Genomic DNA, 18,245 nt, shown 5'->3' with positions numbered 1-18,245 from the left:
ATTATCTGTTTTTCACTTCAAACAACAGATTTCTGTCACCGTAAAAGATCGGCCTAACAAGTGTCAGTACAATGTGCAGTCACTGCAGATGAAGGACAAAAGAGTGACCTTTATTTTTGCTCCTCAGCTGATCTTTTGAATCTTTAGCTATAGTTATTAATGAGATAGAATGTAGTATTTGTTTTTCAGTCCTCCAGTTTGTAGCTTCCTCCTCTGACAGTAGGACTGAGAGGATTGACACTCTCTGGTCTTGTCCTCTCAGAGCCATAGGACTGTAGGTTCTTTGTGGAGGGAATCTGGCCTCAACTGGACCGACTTCCTGCCAGAGGGAGAGGACGTCCAGGCTTTCATCTCAGAACAGGTCAGCAATAAAAGCCTCCACTCACATAATCAAACATCAATCATCCTACCCTTTCTCTTTCCCCTTGCATCATCTTTCTCTTATTCTCTCCTCCTCATCATATCGACCTCCTCTCGTTTTGTCACAAACAGAAACTCCAGTTTGTTCTGTCGGACGACTCCAGCTCCGAGGCGTCTCTGAGTAAAAAGATTCTGTCTCCAGAGGAGCTGAGTCAGCAGCTGGAGAGACTCCTCCTGGAGGACATGGCCAGTGACGAGCAGATCTTTGACTGGGTAGAGGTGAGGAGTGACTCATGCATACATGCAGAAGAAAACAGCACTTACATTAGGGGGTGCACTCCAGTTTTTCAGTGACATATTTTCATTGGCAGCCCGTAACGAACAGGATTATTTAAAATATGACCAATGAACAGGAAGGTGAACGATACTAGCAGAGATTTGACAGAAATATTTACCCAGGCGCTCACAGACTAAGGTTGGGTATCGTTCTAAACCTTCAACCCGTGGTACTGAGACCTTGATGTCAATATTGACATACATACCAGGGTTTTTAAATCCCTCTTGAGAAAAAGAAGAAGATAATCATTTTAGCCTTACAAAACTTCAAGTTTTTAACTTCACACTAAGTTTAAGTCACCAAACCTAAGTTAGCAAAGTAATTTGGTAAGCAACCGTGTAAGAATGAACTGAAAAGGTACGTGTTGTTGATGCTGCCTGCTAAAATCCCAGTCACAAAGCACCGCCCTCAGTGATGTCAGATGTCTGCTGTTGAAGGTTTTCAGGTTTTCTGTAACATTAAGCGAACTGTTCTTCCTCTTGCAATCAAACATGGACAAACTTTTGGTCCTATACTTAATGCCTTTTCAAACTATAAAACTTGACATATGACATCAAGAAACATTTCTCAGACATATGCCACTTTTGCATTGCTACTCACAAGCTCCATCATGGGCTTAAAGTTGTGCTTTTCTAGCAGCATTATGATGTGTTTAAACCATAGACTGTATAATTAATGAACGTAATATAACGTCACCCATCTGTTCCTGAAGCGCTGTTTTGAAGCCAATCGTTGACGGGAGCCATATTGGAAGTGTTGAACTCAACATAACTTCTGTTGAGCTAGTACGACGTAAAGAGGCGGGCTTTGAGCCTCCTAGCCAACAGCTACAGTGTTCCTGCCTGTCAATCAAGTCAGCTGTGCCTCTCATTGGAAGACTCATAATATCTTCGAAATTGCTGCATTATGAAAAAAATTCACCCCTCGATCAATCGATGAACTGCAGTTCCTCTTTTTAACACTTCTGCTTGCTGCTTGGTTGATACAAGAATCCTGCAGCTGTTTGAATTCATGTCACTGATGAGATTTGTATGGAGGCAAAAACTGTTGCAGTTCTGCCACTGTTTGGAGACATTAGAGCATCTAAATCATAACAGTGCTGTGAAGAACGTCATTTGTTTTTGTAAGGCTCAACAAAGCGGGCATCTCTCTTTGCTGCAACAAAATTCAGGCAACATTTAACACAGTTACCACACACTGTTCCTGCGACACTGATCTGCTCTATTTAACATGTGATGTAGATGCTTTCATAATTTATTTTTAATTACATTTCTGTTCGCTTGTAGCAGAGATGATGAGATGTTTTATCTTTCAGGCAAACCTAGATGAATCTCAGATGAGCTCGTCTCCCTTCCTGAGGGCTTTGATGACAGCTGTGTGTAAGGCAGCAGTGAAAGGTAAGCACTCCACCACCTGGAGCAGTGATTCCTCCACGCTGCTGAAAACACAGCGCTGACTGCAATATTTACTCTGTGCCAAACCAAGCCCGCGCTTACTCTGCCTCCTGCTTTTCTCCTAACAGATGATAACACCAACTGTCGAGTGGACACGGCCATCATCCAGAGGAGATTGCCAGTTTTACTCAAGTACCTTAACTCAGACACTGAGCGACAGCTGCAAGCACTTTATGCACTTCAAGCGCTGATCGTTGCTCTTGATCAGCCTCCAAGTAAGAGCTGCATCATGCATAACTCCTTCCTCCTTACATACCTCTAATGACACAAGGTTTCTTTACTGCAGGTCTTATTTCATATCAGAGAAACTGAACCTGTAGGTCAGAGTCATCTGGAGGTTTTTATGAAACGTCCCAACAACACACATATAGAAGCTTGTTTGAAGATTTAGTTCTTACCATGCTCCTCATTCCCAGGCAGTCGATTCTGCAAAGCATCTCAGATATGACCTTGTAGATGAAGTACAGCTGTCTTTAGAAACCCAAATGAACTCAAAGGTTCAAAGAGCTGACAAATATATTACTTTTAAATAATGGCCCTGTCACACCTTGACGATGTAGCCAGCGTTTTCCTGATCTATCAAAATACCTCTTAAACACTGACAGACACTTAATTATCGATGTTTCGTTTTTTTTTATTTGGGGAGTAAACATAGCATATTCATAATTTCTGCCCAACTATAGTCCACTTGTGCAAAGTGCTGCAGCGTTATAATGCAGACGAAGTGTATAAAAAGGCTGCCACTCCTTAATGACGATGATACAGGACAGGCCAAAAGTTTGGACACACCTTCTCATTCAATACGTTTTCTTTATTTTCATGACTATTTACATTGTAGATTCTCACTGAAGGCATCAAAACTATGAATGAACACATGTGGAGTTATGTACTTAACAAAAAAAGGTGAAATAACCGAAAACATGTTTTATATTCTAGTTTCTTCAAAATAGCCACCCTTTGCTCTGATTACTGCTTTGCACACTCTTGGCATTCTCTCGATGAGCTTCAAGAGGTAGTCACCTGAAATGGTTTTCCAACAGTCTTGAAGGAGTTCCCAGAGGTGTTTAGCACTTATTGGCCCCTTTGCCTTCACTCTGCGGTCCAGCTCACCCCAAACCATGTCGATTGGGTTCAGGTCCGGTGACTGTGGAGGCCAGGTCATCTGCCGCAGCACTCCATCATTCTCCTTCTTGGTCAAATAGCCCTTACACAGCCTGGAGGTGTGTTTGGGGTCATTGTCCTGTTGAAAAATAAATGATCGTCCAACTAAACGCAAACCGCATGGGATGGCATGTCACTGCAGGAAGCTGTGGTAGCCATGCTGGTTCAGTGTGCCTTCAATTTTGAATAAATCCCCAACAGTGTCACCAGCAAAACACCCCCACACCATTACACCTCCTCCTCCATGCTTCACAGTGGGAACCAGGCATGTGGAATCAATCCGTTCACCTTTTCTGCGTCTCACAAAGACACGGCGGTTGGAACCAAAGATCTCAAATTTGGACTCATTAGACCAAAGCACAGATTTCCACTGGTCTAATGTCCATTCCTTGTGTTTCTTGGCCCAAACAAATCTCTTCTGCTTGTTGCCTCTCCTTAGCAGTGGTTTCCTAGCAGCTATTTGACCATGAAGGCCTGATTCGCGCAGTCTCCTCTTAACAGTTGTTCTAGAGATGGGTCTGCTGCTAGAACTCTGTGTGGCATTCATCTGGTCTCTGATCTGAGCTGCTGTTAACTTGCGATTTCTGAGGCTGGTGACTCGGATGAACTTATTCTCAGAAGCAGAGGTGACTTTAGTCTTCCTTTCCTGGGTCGGACCTCATGTGTGCCAGTTTCGTTGTAGCGCTTGATGGTTTTTGCGACTCCACTTGGGGACACATTTAAAGTTTTTGCAATTTTCCGGACTGATTGACCATCATTTCTTAAAGTAATGATGGCCACTCGTTTTTCTTTAGTTAGCTGATTGGTTCTTGCCATAATATGAATTTTAACAGTTGTCCAATAGGGCTGTCGGCTGTGTATTAACCTGACTTCTGCACAACACAACTGATGGTCCCAACCCCATTGATAAAGCAAGAAATTCCACTAATTAACCCTGATAAGGCAAACCTGTAAAGTGGAAACCATTTCAGGTGACTACCTCTTGAAGCTCATCGAGAGAATGCCAAGAGTGTGCAAAGCAGTACTCAGAGCAAAGGGTGGCTATTTTGAAGAAACTAGAATATAAAACATGTTTTCAGTTATTTCACCTTTTTTTGTTAAGTACATAACTCCACATGTGTTCATTCATAGTTTTGATGCCTTCAGTGAGAATCTACAATGTAAATAGTCATGAAAATAAAGAAAACCCATTGAATGAGAAGGTGTGTCCAAACTTTTGGCCTGTACTGTTCGTTTTGAAATTAGAGAGTGTCAGAGGAGTGAAACCAGCGGGAACACAGCCTCTGGTCTTCACAATAAGTTACACTTGATGACTGCGCTTTCGAAATATAACATTTTGAACTTAATTCAATTCAACAACAGTAGCTTTATCGCTGAACACCAACAGACTCCGACATGCTGGCTTCAGCTTCTGTTTCAGAGACTCTGCTATTTGACACTGAGTGAGGGCTCCAAGGCTTCTCACACTCATACACACGCAGACACACAGCTGTACGTGTGTGAACGTGTGTCAACGCTCACATAACGCATCTACAGTGTATGCCGAACTTATGATCCATACGCTGCATACATTTTTCAACTTACTCGCCATACTTCGACGTATACGAGCGTGCTCTTAACTTATACAAAACTTATCTATAACTTATGCGACATACGCCAGCGTACTCGCCAATTTCTTTAATTCATCTGCATATGCTGGCTAAATCGTCAAGGTGTGACGGCCATAAGATAGGCTCACACACTTCACCTCGCATGAGAGACTGTTTCTACTTTTTCACAATAACTGATCACATAAAGAACTCCAGTTTTAACATCCTCACCCCTCTGTTCCGTAGACCTTCTCCGGATGTTCTTCGACTGTCTGTATGACGAGGACGTCATCTCGGAGGACGCTTTCTACAAATGGGAGTCCAGCAAAGACCCTGCCGAGCAGCATGGTAAGGGTGTGGCCCTCAAGTCTGTCACAGCCTTCTTCACCTGGCTGCGGGAGGCGGAGGAGGAGTCGGAAGACAATTGACAAGAGTGGGACACCCGGGGGACTTGACATAGTAGAACTGCATCCTCACAGCAGAACAAACAAACAAACAAACAAACTTTCAAAATGGGTGTGTGAGCAGGACGCCATGTTTACGGCTGGAATTTTTTTCTGCGGTACGGTTCTGAAACATGCCGCCATTTTGAGTTTGGATTCCAACGGCGGAAGCACTAAATACCTGTATTATACATAGAAAATATTTTTGTTTTAAATTTTAACTTACTTTTCTTTTGTTACTTTTTAAGAAGAGACTTAAAAGATACATAGGTTCTGGACTCGTTAATTTATTATTTTTTTAAGGACTGCAAATATGAAAGTTATTTAACATTTGCAGAAGCTCACAAATGAGAACAAGACGACAGAAATAACAATATAATTAATTATAATAACAAAATAATAATTGTGAAATAAATAGCCTCCCTGGATTCCACACTGTTTGGTTTAAAACAGGGTTCAACAAAGTTATTTTGGGATGAAGGGGAAGCCGAGATTAAACGGAGCTGATGCAAAGAAACTATTAACGTTGTCCGTTGTATGACGTTTGAGGTCAACCAGGAAGTGTTACCCTCAGCCTTGGCTTGCTCTGCGTTGTTAATGTACATACGCCTCATCAGAGGTTAGAGGTATGCATTCAAGAAGCGATGTAAGTCAGTGCACAGAACTGTTAAAACAAACGCAGAAGAACAAAGCGGATAAATGAGCAAAAATGCAACTTCAAAAAGCAAATGGCTGGGGTCGCTGAACATGAACATGCTTGTAATACTTCAGACCTACAGAGCAGATTAAAGCTTGTAAATACATTAAAGACAAAAAAGGTATTTAAATTGCTGATTCTCATCATTTGGTCTGTTCAATTTTTATTGTTTTTTTATTTTACTGAATGTGTATTCATGTGTGATAATCTAAAGTAAGGTTCCAGGTTCCCCAAGATGGACATTACCTCAGCATCCCCAAGAAGAAGAGCTGGAGTCGCTGGGAGCCACTGGAGCAAAATATAAAATCACTTGCATTGCCTCTGCTTTTTTGTTACAGCAGTTAATTTTGTACTTTTATTTTACCAACAATTTTAAACCTTTAGTTTCTAGGTTCCTCACATAGGCTATCCCTTTAGAGGTGTCTCAGTATGCTTGCATGTTTCTCACATCACTAAATGTTGCTTATAGCCTCCAACATGGTACACTACCACGTTTTGAAATATCACCGAAGTCCTCCATCAAAAAAACAAGATCTTGTTTCCATCTCTGAGGTTTTTTATTGTATTTTGGACAATTAAGGACAAAATAAGCAAACAAGTCACTGGATTTCTTAAAAAGAAATCATGTTTGTATTCCTAAAATAAAAAACAACATAGTTTAACCTTTGATTGAAAAAAAAATATGCAGCATCTGCAGCTTTAATGCTGCTAATAGTGGGGGGGAAAACACTTAAACCACATGTTTTTTTAACCAAGGAAGTGATTAAGAACCACAAGAAAATGTGAACGAGAGGTTTGAAATTTTCGCATAATCTAACAGTGATTCAAACACTCATGTCTGTGGTAATGAATGGAAAAGTGCCCAGTCTCTTTTGGCAGCTTGTTTATTTTCATAGCTGCAACACTTTCGCCCAGTTTAGAAATGTCTTAAACATTTCCTGGATATATTTAGTTATCGATTTACTTAATAGACTCCTTCCAAAGTCGATTTTGATTTGTTTAGTACAATGAGAACTACAGCTCCCATGAGTCTTAGCAATAGACACCTCATATGAATCTTCCCAGGGTTGTAGTTTTTGACTGGTTTTCAGGTGTTAACTGCATTAGCTTGATTCAAACAATGACCTGATCATACTATATAATAATATATATGAGTTTTAGAGAAACTGTTCACATTGTTGCTAAATGTCTCGATAACTTTGGGAAGTAGCCCCCAAAGTCCAACAATGTTTAGCTAGCTTGGCATTAGCTTTCAACGGTTGGTGACGGCGGCCATGACAGTTGGGAATCCTTCGACGTCCCTGTGACGCGTCGACGTCACCAACGGTCCTAATGGGGCGGGGCTCATAAACAGAGAAATCTAAATAAAGGATCGTGCAGAAATTTACTTCAAAGTATTTTACTTTTTCTCGATAAGTATAAGGTAAGTTTGATTCACACTCTGACACGTTACGGACTAAACGTGTAGTTGCACGGACGAGAAGCTTGAAAAGACGCCAGCTGCTGGTTTTTCCTCCATGCAACTGAAATGAATTTTATCTTGCCTTGTGCGACGCCATCACTGTGTGTGTAAACCAAACTGACAAAATGGCGAAATTGCCGAAAATTTCAGGCAACTCGTCTTCAGGCTGGTGTGGAAATAATCACACTTTATTGGCACAGAGTGGTGGATACGTCAGGGATTAGTTCAGAGTCGCTAAAGTGGCGAGATTTAGTGGAATCCGAGGCTCCTTTTCTTGTGTTTGGAGATAATGGGCCCCAATGAATGAAGTGGGTTTGGCTGGATCACCATTTCCGACCACGCACGAAGCACAGAAAAAGTCCCACACACGGCGCTCTGCTGGCGTTTTTATTGTGTGTATAAATAATGTGACTCTTCTCCGTGCAGGCTAATCTCGTGTGATGCCGATTCGCCGAGCTCCAGCGACTCCGACCGGGGAGAAGGTCCCCTCCGCTGCAGCAGAGAAAGGTTAGGCCGGGGTTGTCCATTACCTTCACTTAAGTACCTTGAACGCACCATCATCACTGAAACATCCATTGCAGGCCATTACATTACATTGAGTCTGTACGTGTAAGTTTATAGACCTGTGAGATCTGCCATCACAGAAAACACGTCTTAATAGAAATTAATATATTTAGAATTAAATACTGAAAATTCTCCATACTTTTTTGCTTACTTGAACTCAAACTGAGTGATTTAATTTCCTCTGCGAAGGTGGAAAATAATTTGTGGATGATAAACAAGCAATCACATACGTTTGCTTCACTTTTCTAAAATCAAAACAGTGTTTGTTTGTTTGTAATGGAAGCTCTATTTCAGAGGAATCTTTGTTTGAACAGTGAACTAAGCGTCTGACAAACATAAACCACAATAAATGACTAATAGATAAAAAGATACAACAACAACAGCAAATGTATCTCAATCTACCTCAATCTTTAATATTTTGTTTTGAGCTGTTTCTGCAAATTAAATCCACTTCTTTAAGTCTCAGGTCAGTATAAAGTAATCGTTTTAAGTCTTTGGTTTATGAGACAGAGGAAGTTTTGATGTGTTCAATCAGCAGTCGTCAGCAGAAAGAGTGCCTCACAGTATGGAAATGAGAGAGAACAGAAAGATATTCACACAGTGGAGCTGTGAAGTTAACCTTTGAGATATCTGAGTGGATGATGAAGTCCGTTAACATTTAAAGGAGACAAAAAGACCTACACTAACATTGTTTGAACTGTTTTATGTCGTATCCTTTATCTAGCTCATGTTTCTGTTCCACCTAAACAAGAAATCAACTCTAAATGTGACTAAATATACAAAATGAATCACCTTTCAAAGGCTGCAGGCTTCAAATCAAATACGCAAAATGGAGGGAATCCATCTCAACATATTGTTAATTTCACTTTTTGTATACTAATATTATACATTACTATATACCTCTTAGTCTAAACATATCTGAGCCCATATTGCTGATACTTTTTAAACCATAAAATGTCAGAAAAAGTTGAAAACTGTCTCCTGAAGCTCAAAATATGCTTTTAAAAATATCTTCTTTTTTGGTCACACATGCTAAAAATATTGAGCTTACTATCGTAGAAGTAAATAACCAAAAAGTTATGAAAACGCAAGAAGTAACGATCAAATAATCTTGACTCTTTCTCCTAAAAAATACTATAACTACCAAAATAGTTGGACATTGATCCCAACATTGATTAATCTTAATCTTTGGCTCCTGATTTCAGTAAACCTTTATTTATGGGTGGTAAAATTATTACTCTGGGGCACTGGTGGCCTAGCAGTCTAAATGCCCCATGTATTGAGGCTTTACCATTCGCTGCATGTCTTCCCCCACTCTCTACTCCCCACGGTTCCTGTCTTTCTTCCGCTGTCCTGTCAATAAAGGTGAAAAAGCCCCAGAATGTAACTTTTAAAAAACATATATGACTCCACATTAAATCCTAAGTCTGAAAGTCTCTGTAGCTAATCTATTAACATTATTATGCTTCCACAATGGAAGATGCAGTCATTTATGTTTTTTGCCTCAGTAATTAAAGCAGCTTTTCTCTCTCAGATCCTGAAGCCTCCTCGGAGGAGTCGCCCTCTGCCGACGAGGAGCCGGCTGCGTCTTCAGCTGTGACAGAAGACGTTGAAGAAGAGGCGAAGAGTGTAACTGAGGCAGAGCCCACCGAGAATGGAGAGAAGACAGAGGAAGCTGCCACGGCAGAGAAGGAAGAAGGAGAGGGAAGCGAAAAGAAAGAGTGAGTTTCACCAGAGAGCTAAAGTGCCACTCTGACCACTGCGATATTTCACTCTGATAGCACTTTTATCTGTTTATATTATCCTTGCCTTCTGCTGGATAACAGCAGGCTGCTCCCCTTGTGGTTGCAGTGTTGCATTTCCAAAAGATGTGATCTGTCTGAGCCACGTTCATGAGACACATATCAGACAGATGTTCCCTTTGTCCACAGTCTTGGAGGAGTTAAGGAGGAGAGGATTTTAGTGTCACTCAAGTTTGACCTTTTGTCACCAACTCAGTCCATTTATAAAACTATCCTCTACAAACTACACACATTCAGAGAGTGTCTAAAACTTAAATATTCCAACCAAAGGACAAAAACTTTGGTTTCCCTGTGGCTGATAAATCATGCAGGACTTTTAATCTGGTTTTACTAGATAGAAACTCTTAATTCCTGTAAATTTTCCTCCCTTCCTTCTCCCAGACTTTGACAAAACAAAGTCTAACATTTCTGCACATAGTAGACTAGAATAGATTTTAGTTTAGAGTAAAAATTCCTCTGGTGATCATTAAGACAGATGTTCTCAAACTTCATTTTGTCTTTCCCATCGGTGACAATCGGACACAAAGTGACAAATGCAAGGACTGCGCGGCCGGACAGTGTGCAACACACTGCTATGTTCTCCTACTAAGGTGAGGATGTGATAGAGATAAGGGTGGTACCAATCACAGTGAAATATCGCCACAAACAGCGCGACGCTCTTCACTGAACTTGTGTCTCGCTCCCTTTGGTGACAGGCTGAAGGATGGCTACAAGTACAAGAAATCCAAATCCAAGAAGGTGAAAAGGACGATTCCTGCGTGGGCTAGCGTCACCGCCAGCAAAAAGGTTCCCGTTACAAACTTCGCAGGGAATCAGAACAAAGTGGATAATATCCTCGTCGAAGCTATTTCGGTGTGTACAACCTTGGTGCATCCGTCTCTCCACAGGGTCGTCACTGTGACTCCCTTTCCCCCTCGTGTTTCTCATTGAAAGCTTGTTCTGATTCTTCTGTGTCTGCTCTTTTGCAGTCCTGTAACGACAGGTCTGGAGTTTCGTTCCAGTCCGCCATGAAATATATGCTTAAAAAATACCCAGGGATGGAGCTCGACAGGAAGAAGTTTCTCATCAAGAGGGCGATGAAAAAACATTTGGAGAAGGGCACCATCAAACAGGTGAAGACTGATCAGTGACTTTTCATTTTGTCTTTAATAAGAGGATAAAAATCTAAGGCTAGGATGAAACATACACGGCCTCTTCACTCTTAGATAACGTCAGGCTTTTGCTGTTATTTTGAGCTTTTAAATTATTTTACTTTAACATTCTCTCTGACTATTAATGTCTTCACAAGTCAAACATGCTTATTTTTTAATTGTTGATCAATCTTGTGGTTATTTTCTTGCTTCACTGATTAGCTGTAGAATTAAAACGCTACAAAAAATCCGAGAAGCTGCACAAAACAGCCTAAGAAAGTTCTGTCAAGTGTCCTGTTTGACCTAAAAGACAAAATTTAATCTATTTGTTGTCAGAGAAAATATAATAAACAAAAAATATGAACATTTGGGGTGCCGTTGGCTTAGCAGTCTGAGTACGCATGCCCCATATACAGAGACTATAGTCCTTGTAGCGGTCACAGGTTTGCTGCACGTCTTCTTCTCTTCCTACGCTCTGATCCCAGCCCTTCCTGTTTATCTTTAGCTGTTCCATCTAATAAAGGCAAAAATGGCCCAATTACAATTTAAAAAACAAAAAAGAATATTTAAGAAGAAAAAAAAGACTTTAGACTCCTACAAGAAATAGTGGATAGAGTATTAAAACAGGATAGTCATTCACCAGATCAATAACACTGCTCTAAGATGACTTTAAAAATAAATTGTATCGATATCCCAGATAAGAGTTCAGATGGACCCTGGTCACTGTAACCCTCTCCAAATCCACTGAAGTGCACGATACAGCTGATAACAAGGTCTCTGATCTTCCCCACTTTGAAAATATTAAATTTTAGAAGTTATGAAATCCCCCTTTTTAAAATGTTACCTGGATTTGGAAACAGCTGTACTCCTGAAGGTTATAACTTAACCTTTAAATCTGAGCATTTCCTGCAAACATTTGTTTTAACCCTCATTTGTGAGTTGTTTCCTTTAGTCACACCTAAAGCTTTATAGATCTGCTTTTCACATTAACGTTGTGAAACTAAGATTCTCTGTTCAGGGAAGAGACTTGACTCCATGTCTTATAACTCGTGTTTGTCTCTCACACAGCTGAAGGGAAAAGGTCTTTCGGGAACCTTCACCATTGGGAAGCAGGTGCCCTTGTCTAAGGTATGTTCCCTTTGTTATGTTACAGTAGTCGCAGCAATGAAGCTAAAGTAGTCACATACCAGATTGTCTTCTAACAGGGAGTTAAGGACACAGTATTTCACAGATCCACTCCCGTTAGTGTCTCCTTCTCAAGTGTTTGGTTGTAATCATCTGTAATCATTTTTTGTTTTAGAAATTGGCCCAGAAGTCCCAGGAGTCTCTGGGAGACGCTCTTCCTCTCATCATCACTCGGCTCTGTGAGCCCAAAGAGGCCTCTTACTTCCTGATCAAGAAGTACCTGGAGCAGCACTTCCCCAGCCTCAACATCGAGAACAGGTACGTCTCCAACTTCACCTGATGAATGTTGGTGATGTCGTTGTTGAATGTCATGTTAGTTTACAACCACCAGGGCTGCAAGTGGTGACTGATTTCATTCACTTATTAAGTGTCTTAAGCTTTCAGTAACAGTGTTGGCTTGAATTTATTGTATAAATTGAGATTGATAAAAGTGACGTTAAAAAATAAAAAAATAGGGGAACTGGATGATGTGAAAAGAAAAGGTGTATTTAAGTTTCTTAGCATGAAAGAAATCAAAATTATTCTGGCTCACAACAATGACAGTATGATCAGATTTGTATTTAGCACAGATATGTATCAGGTCAAAGTTTCAATAACCCGACAAAATTTAGTTTTTTGCAGTCTTGATTAAAGCGGATACTTTTGCAAAAATTTCTACCTTGTCTGGTTCATTTAAAAACTACATGATCAACAGAAACAAGGTGTCAGAAGTTGCGTTGTTTTATTATTGAATGTATGAATAACTCACTGACTGTGGTTGTTCTTCAGGCCGGACATCCTGAAAGCCGCTCTGGTGAGGGCAGTGGAGAAAGGACATCTGGAGCAAATCACTGGAAAAGGAGCCAGAGGGACTTTCCAGGTGAACCTCTTTAAAACTATCACAAACACTGAGAGCTTCAGTTACAAATCACTCCTCACTGTAATGAGCAATATGAGAGCTGTGGCTCTTCGCTACTGATGGAAAAACGTGAAGCTTTTCTCATGAGCTCTGCTGGTTTACAAGCTCTTCAATCAGTCTGTGCATCATCAAGTATCGTAGAGTTAAGAAGTTACAAGATGCACTTGGTGTCATCGTTTCAAAGTAAATCAAAAGCTGAAGATAAAGATATTTCCATGTGATAATCATTCTCTCTGAAATGTTAAAAACAAAGGAGTAAATGAGTGTTCATCATCTTCTTCATCCTGGCAGCATGAAGCTAAAGTTTTGCTCTGAAAGTAGGAGTGACCAAAAACCTTCTCTTATCCATCACAGCTTAAGCGAACTGGAAACCAGGTCCTGCTGAAGGGTGGAGCCGTGGAGGACGCCATCACAGCCGCCATCACAGCTATGAATGAACCTAAAACCTGCAGCACCACTACGCTCAAAAAATATCTAGTAGATGCCAACAAAGACAGAAAGGAGTATCAATTAGGTAACTCTTTCTCCTGCTCCTCAGCTGAAAACATGTTGGACCTGATTCAAGGTTTATGCAGGACGCTACAACTATAGGCTTAAAGACTACACACAAATGAGCAGGTTTAGAGGTTACCACAGGCAGGGTTTACGTCAGACAGTATCTACCAGCTCTTTGCTGGTGTGTGTAGTAATCTGGATGATAGAGATATCAACAGCAAACATGTAGAGTAGGAAAAAATTCCAATGAATAGCCATATTGGTCAGAATACAGGAAGTTTTTCCCCTTGAAAAACATGCGTAAAAGGAAACGTATGTACTTACATCACATTCATAGACAGTATAAATAATGGACGTGGTATGCGTGACGGCACCCATCTGTTACTGAAGCGCTGTTTTGAAGCCAATTGTCGGCCGGTGCCATATTGGAAATGCTGAACTCAACCTGATGTCTGTCGAGTTAGTGTGAGGTAAAAAGGTGGGCTACAGGGTGCCTGCCTGTCAATCAAGTCAGCCATGTCCTTATTTAGGCAGAACTCGTAAGTTTAATATCTTACAAAATACCATGTTATAAAACACCAGTGGTGTCTGGTGTTTCTGCAGCTAGCCTCAAGCGGACGCTCGATTAACTGAAGTTCATACTTTAAGACCGGCGGTTGCCACTTGGTCACATTTCGTCACACGTCATATTTACTGATCCACATAGCCGCACACAGAAACAGTCGGACCTGAATATTGTGAGGAGCTCAAGTTTGCTCAACAAAGGCAGCAGGATGAGACTCTGTTGATTTTAAAGACTGAACGGAATCATAACCGAACTTTGACTTCTGTCTGAGAAAGATAGCATCAGTCGACATAACAAGCTCCCATAAGTCGATCGGGAGGAAATTTACACCACAGTGAGTGACAGGAGGGACGGGGAGGACTCTGCTGCTCGTGCTGGCTTTATAGATGAAAAGAAACGTCTTTCTTCTGTCACTCAAGCAATATTATATGGCAGCAATAATTCATAATAACAACAAATAAAACTTACTGTGAAGGTTGCAGCGAACCGGCACTTTCTTTATACTATAGGTTGTCTTTGGTTTGTGCGTCACTCTAAGGGACTTTGTTTATCTTGTATCATGAAACGTACACACTCCATAAGGTTTGTGCATCAACACTAACAGAAGAATCCTCTTCCCTTAGTGGCCAGTTTGAGGAGGACTCTGTCAAAGTGTAAAGTACTGGGTTGGATGGAGCAGATCACCGGTCACGGCTTCACAGGGACCTACCAGCTCTCCTTCCCGTTCTACCCGAGGTATGTCACCGACATTTGGAGAAAAGGATTCAGAGACTTAGTCCTTTTATATAATTTAATATGATGTTCTGTTGAATTTATTTAAAGTAGGAAGCTTGACAACATTTCCAAGATCGACATGTCTAATAAACTTCTCTCTTCAGCCCGACCATCCTCTACCCTGACAAGTACAAAGAGCCCGTCAAGAAAAACTCTCAACCTGCGACCAAGCGGAGGCGGATGGCCGACTCTTCTGATGAGGAAGAGTCAGAAGAAGAGTCAGAAGAGGAAGAGTCTGAGGATGAAGCCCCTGTTCGAAAGAGGTGGGTTCAGAAAAATGTAGATGGACCCAGTATGAAGTCTGCAGGGAGTTTCTTGAGCATAAATCTATTTTGATGGAAACATTTGAATCCCAGTGAATCTGTCACACAGTTAAAAAGATGTTACAGCATCCGTTCACTTAATAGTGAACTATCTAGAGCCCACTCTGCTCAATGTTTACAGCCTTTCTCAGAGCGTTAACAGAGCGAAGATGGGGGTTAGATGCTGTCAGTCTAAATCCAGTGAGCTGAGCTTCCTCTTTCCACTGATGCAGTTTTCAAATAGCTCTTCGCCTCCCAGTGATGTGTGATGTGTGTACAGTATGAGCCTCCTGCTTTAGTTAAAGTTTCCTGTTCACAATATTTTTAGGAAAGCTCCGAAGAGGCCTCCACCCAAAGCTCGCCGCCCTCCACCGGCCAAGAAATCTCGGAGCGCCAGTCAGTCTAAAGCTAAAGGCAGGGGCCGGCCCCTCGCGAAGAAGTCTCCGGCCAAGAAAGCGGTGTCCTCAGCCAGGAAGGGCAGGAAACCAGCGGCAGCAAAGAAGGAACCCCCGACACCAACGAAAGCTACACCCGTGAAGAGAGGATCTCCCGCAAAAAAGCCTAAAACACCCGCCGTCAAAAAGCTGGCCAAACGAGGGTCAAAGAGGCCTTCGTACAGAGAGTCCTCACCAGACGAGGACGAGGTCGAGGTCCCACAGGAGACGACAAGGGGGACCAGGAGATCTAAGGCAGAGGAGTCCGACGAGGAGCCTGCAGCTAAAAAGCCAGCGACCAAAGGGGGGAGGAGGTCTCAGCCTGCAGAGCCTACCCCTAAGTCTCCCGCCAAGAAGGGGGCGAAGAGCAGCAAGCAGTCCGGACGCAAGTCCAAGAGAGGGAAATAATGAGCCCAGGAACGCCTTCCACGAACTGGGCCGCTTTGTTTCAGTGCTCTCTCTCTTTTTATCATTTTCTCCCTTTTTAACGGGGCTGTAGTTTTTTTATTTCTATTGTAGAATAAGAACGTTATCCTACCAGTTCAGTTTACTGTACATTTGAAAGGTTCTGCATTTCCTTTTTAATCACCGTGTGTAGAGAAGCTCAGTTAGTGTTGCTGTCGGAACAGCTGCCAGGTAAGGGAAAGCATAGCGAAATCTGACATACTGTAACTAGAGCCATGCAGTTACTTCTGTTTTTATATGTGTTCCTCATTCACTCTGTAGGTGCTGGAAGCACATGTTCCTAATACCAAACAATGTGAAATGTCAGTATTTTGGAAGGTGGAGAGTGATCATTTTTAAGTCAAAATAATATTGGTTGAAGAGTTTACACTGTAAACCGATGACACTAAGATTTTATGAAACCGATCTTAAGGTTATTCTCCTGCGTTCTGAGATTAAAGTATCATATTTTGGCTTTTATCGCTGTATGGAATCTGATTTTTATGCATATTGGTCTACTTCTGATCATAATTTAAACAACGATGGACTTTTGTTTATTTAACACAAAATTTTACCCCGTGAAAAGAAAAGACTGCAGGTAACAAACGCACCCTCTGTTAACTCCTCGACCTGACAGTGTTCATTAAAAAAACGAGTCATATTTGAAAAGTGTCTTTTTTTAGATGATGTGTGTTTAAACAGGCAAATACTAAAATTGATTTTCTTGCTTCACAGCTGTAATTCAGTACCAAATTGTAAGAAATGTGTGTTGTGAAAAAGAAAAAGGAGGATAATAGCTCATACATACCCTGCATGCATGTATCCCTTGTGTTGTTAAGCTTTTTTTCCAAGTCATTAATAAAATGGCTATATTTGTATTTTGTTTCTGTTACTTTGATTGTATTTGGTGCAGATTGATTTTTAAACAAAACCGAATATTTTCTTCTTCTTTAGAAAATGAATAACCAATCACCTGATGAGATTAAATTGATTAAATGAACAGATTAAACCTGCATCTTTTAGCATATTTGAAAAAAAAAACAAAAAAAAATTAAAGTTCCAAATGAGAGGACTTATTCAAACACAGCTTTTATTCATTTTCTGTCCCTCCAATTATTAATTTTATAACTTCCAGATTAAGTTGTCACCCTTTGGTTTAATTAAAACTGGATGAAACTTGCAGCTATTATTCAAATGAATTAAAACAAACTCAATCTTGACCATAAATCATAAAATGCATAGTTGCATCAGTGTGAATTCAATAATAATGGACATCTTTAAGACTCTGTGCCTCTACAATGAAACACTTTTCTGTACAAGCTCAATGTTGCTCAAAGTAACATCAATATCAAGTCCAGCAGTGAAGTACTTCAAATTAGATACTACTACTTCCGTACGGCAGCCCTGAATGGACACGTCAATACATTTTACTTCATCTGTTTTTGTGATAAGTGAATGTAAGTCCACATCACATGGTCACAAGTCTTACTGCAGGTAATGGAAACATGCTACATCATGATCCGGCCTTTAACAATCACAACTGCATGAAAATTATCCCATTAACACACAAAAACAAGCCTTACTATCTGATATAATTACATAAATGATGTATAGTGTGATGGAGAAACCAGGTTTGATATCCCAATATAAGAACTATAAGTCCAGATCTTGTGCAAGCATTTAATGTTATCCATGCTGGGCAGCAGAAATACATCATACTAAAACCAATAATGTGACAAATTGAAATTAACACCATATACTCTCTGAAGTCTGCTATAAACAGGTTTTCGTCCATCCGCAGGGTCCTCTGGGTGGAGTTGGGCTGGAGCTTACTTATAAGGGTGAGACGTTTGTCGTCTTTCTCTCTCCTCTTTTTATTTTTGTTTACCTATGTTTGTAATTCATGCCATGGTGATTCGGGAGAGAGATACAAGTGAATCTCTGCTTGTATTTATCTATTAATTCATCTACTCTCTTTTATCTGACATCAGAAATAGACATGATCCCTCTCTCCTGTACTTCTTCTGCTATTTGTGTATGTTTAATTTAGTCTTTCTCTTTTATGGATAACAATAATAAGAATAAAAAAATGATCACAAAAAAAAGATCTTGGGCAAGCAGTCACAAATTACCTGTAATCAGGGGGAAA

The 18,245-nt window shown here is 40.7% G+C and overlaps 2 protein-coding genes across 4 annotated transcripts in view; both read left to right on the top strand.

The window, feature by feature from the left end:
* eif4g3a (eukaryotic translation initiation factor 4 gamma, 3a) overlaps positions 1 to 6,171 on the top strand; it is an 87,182-nt gene extending 81,011 nt beyond the window's left edge. The window contains 5 exon segments of the mRNA XM_034683595.1: positions 263 to 361; positions 493 to 639; positions 2,013 to 2,094; positions 2,220 to 2,366; positions 5,148 to 6,171. Of these exon segments, the coding sequence (XP_034539486.1) occupies positions 263 to 361; positions 493 to 639; positions 2,013 to 2,094; positions 2,220 to 2,366; positions 5,148 to 5,329 (657 nt within the window). The 3' untranslated portion in view covers positions 5,330 to 6,171.
* Positions 6,172 to 7,214: 1,043 nt separating this feature from the next.
* Positions 7,215 to 16,974, top strand: hp1bp3 (heterochromatin protein 1, binding protein 3). Of its 3 annotated transcripts, none has more exons than XM_034683569.1 (13): positions 7,215 to 7,464; positions 7,930 to 8,010; positions 9,602 to 9,788; positions 10,397 to 10,459; positions 10,565 to 10,721; positions 10,838 to 10,981; positions 12,068 to 12,127; positions 12,300 to 12,442; positions 12,953 to 13,043; positions 13,437 to 13,596; positions 14,766 to 14,877; positions 15,021 to 15,179; positions 15,547 to 16,974. In XM_034683569.1, the coding sequence occupies exons 2-13, from the start codon at positions 7,944 to 7,946 to the stop codon at positions 16,058 to 16,060; spliced, it is 1,857 nt and encodes a 618-aa protein (XP_034539460.1). In that variant the 5' UTR covers positions 7,215 to 7,464; positions 7,930 to 7,943; the 3' UTR covers positions 16,061 to 16,974. The 3 variants fall into 3 exon arrangements, with proteins under 3 accessions (XP_034539460.1, XP_034539475.1, XP_034539467.1); XM_034683576.1 differs by lacking the exon at positions 7,215 to 7,464 and adding an exon at positions 7,610 to 7,811; XM_034683584.1 differs by lacking the exon at positions 10,397 to 10,459 and having other exon boundaries at positions 7,340 to 7,464.
* The last annotated feature ends 1,271 nt before the right edge of the window (positions 16,975 to 18,245 follow it).

Source organism: Notolabrus celidotus, chromosome 1 (assembly GCF_009762535.1).
Source record: "Notolabrus celidotus isolate fNotCel1 chromosome 1, fNotCel1.pri, whole genome shotgun sequence".
Taxonomy (NCBI): Eukaryota; Metazoa; Chordata; class Actinopteri; order Labriformes; family Labridae; genus Notolabrus; species Notolabrus celidotus.
The sequence above is the reverse complement of the archived record's forward strand: the minus strand, read 5'-3'. Positions and strand labels throughout refer to the sequence as shown.

What these genes read in the sequence shown, in the direction of transcription:
- hp1bp3 (XM_034683569.1), top strand. Translation starts at nt 7,944, where the DNA reads ATGCCGATTCGCCGAGCTCCAGCGACTCCGACCGGGGAGAAGGTCCCC. An exon ending in GAGGGAAGCGAAAAGAAAGA is followed by an intron (nt 9,789 to 10,396) that starts GTGAGTTTCACC and finishes TCGGACACAAAG; the next exon opens with TGACAAATGCAAGGACTGCG. An exon ending in AGAAGGGCACCATCAAACAG is followed by an intron (nt 10,982 to 12,067) that starts GTGAAGACTGAT and finishes TCTCTCACACAG; the next exon opens with CTGAAGGGAAAAGGTCTTTC.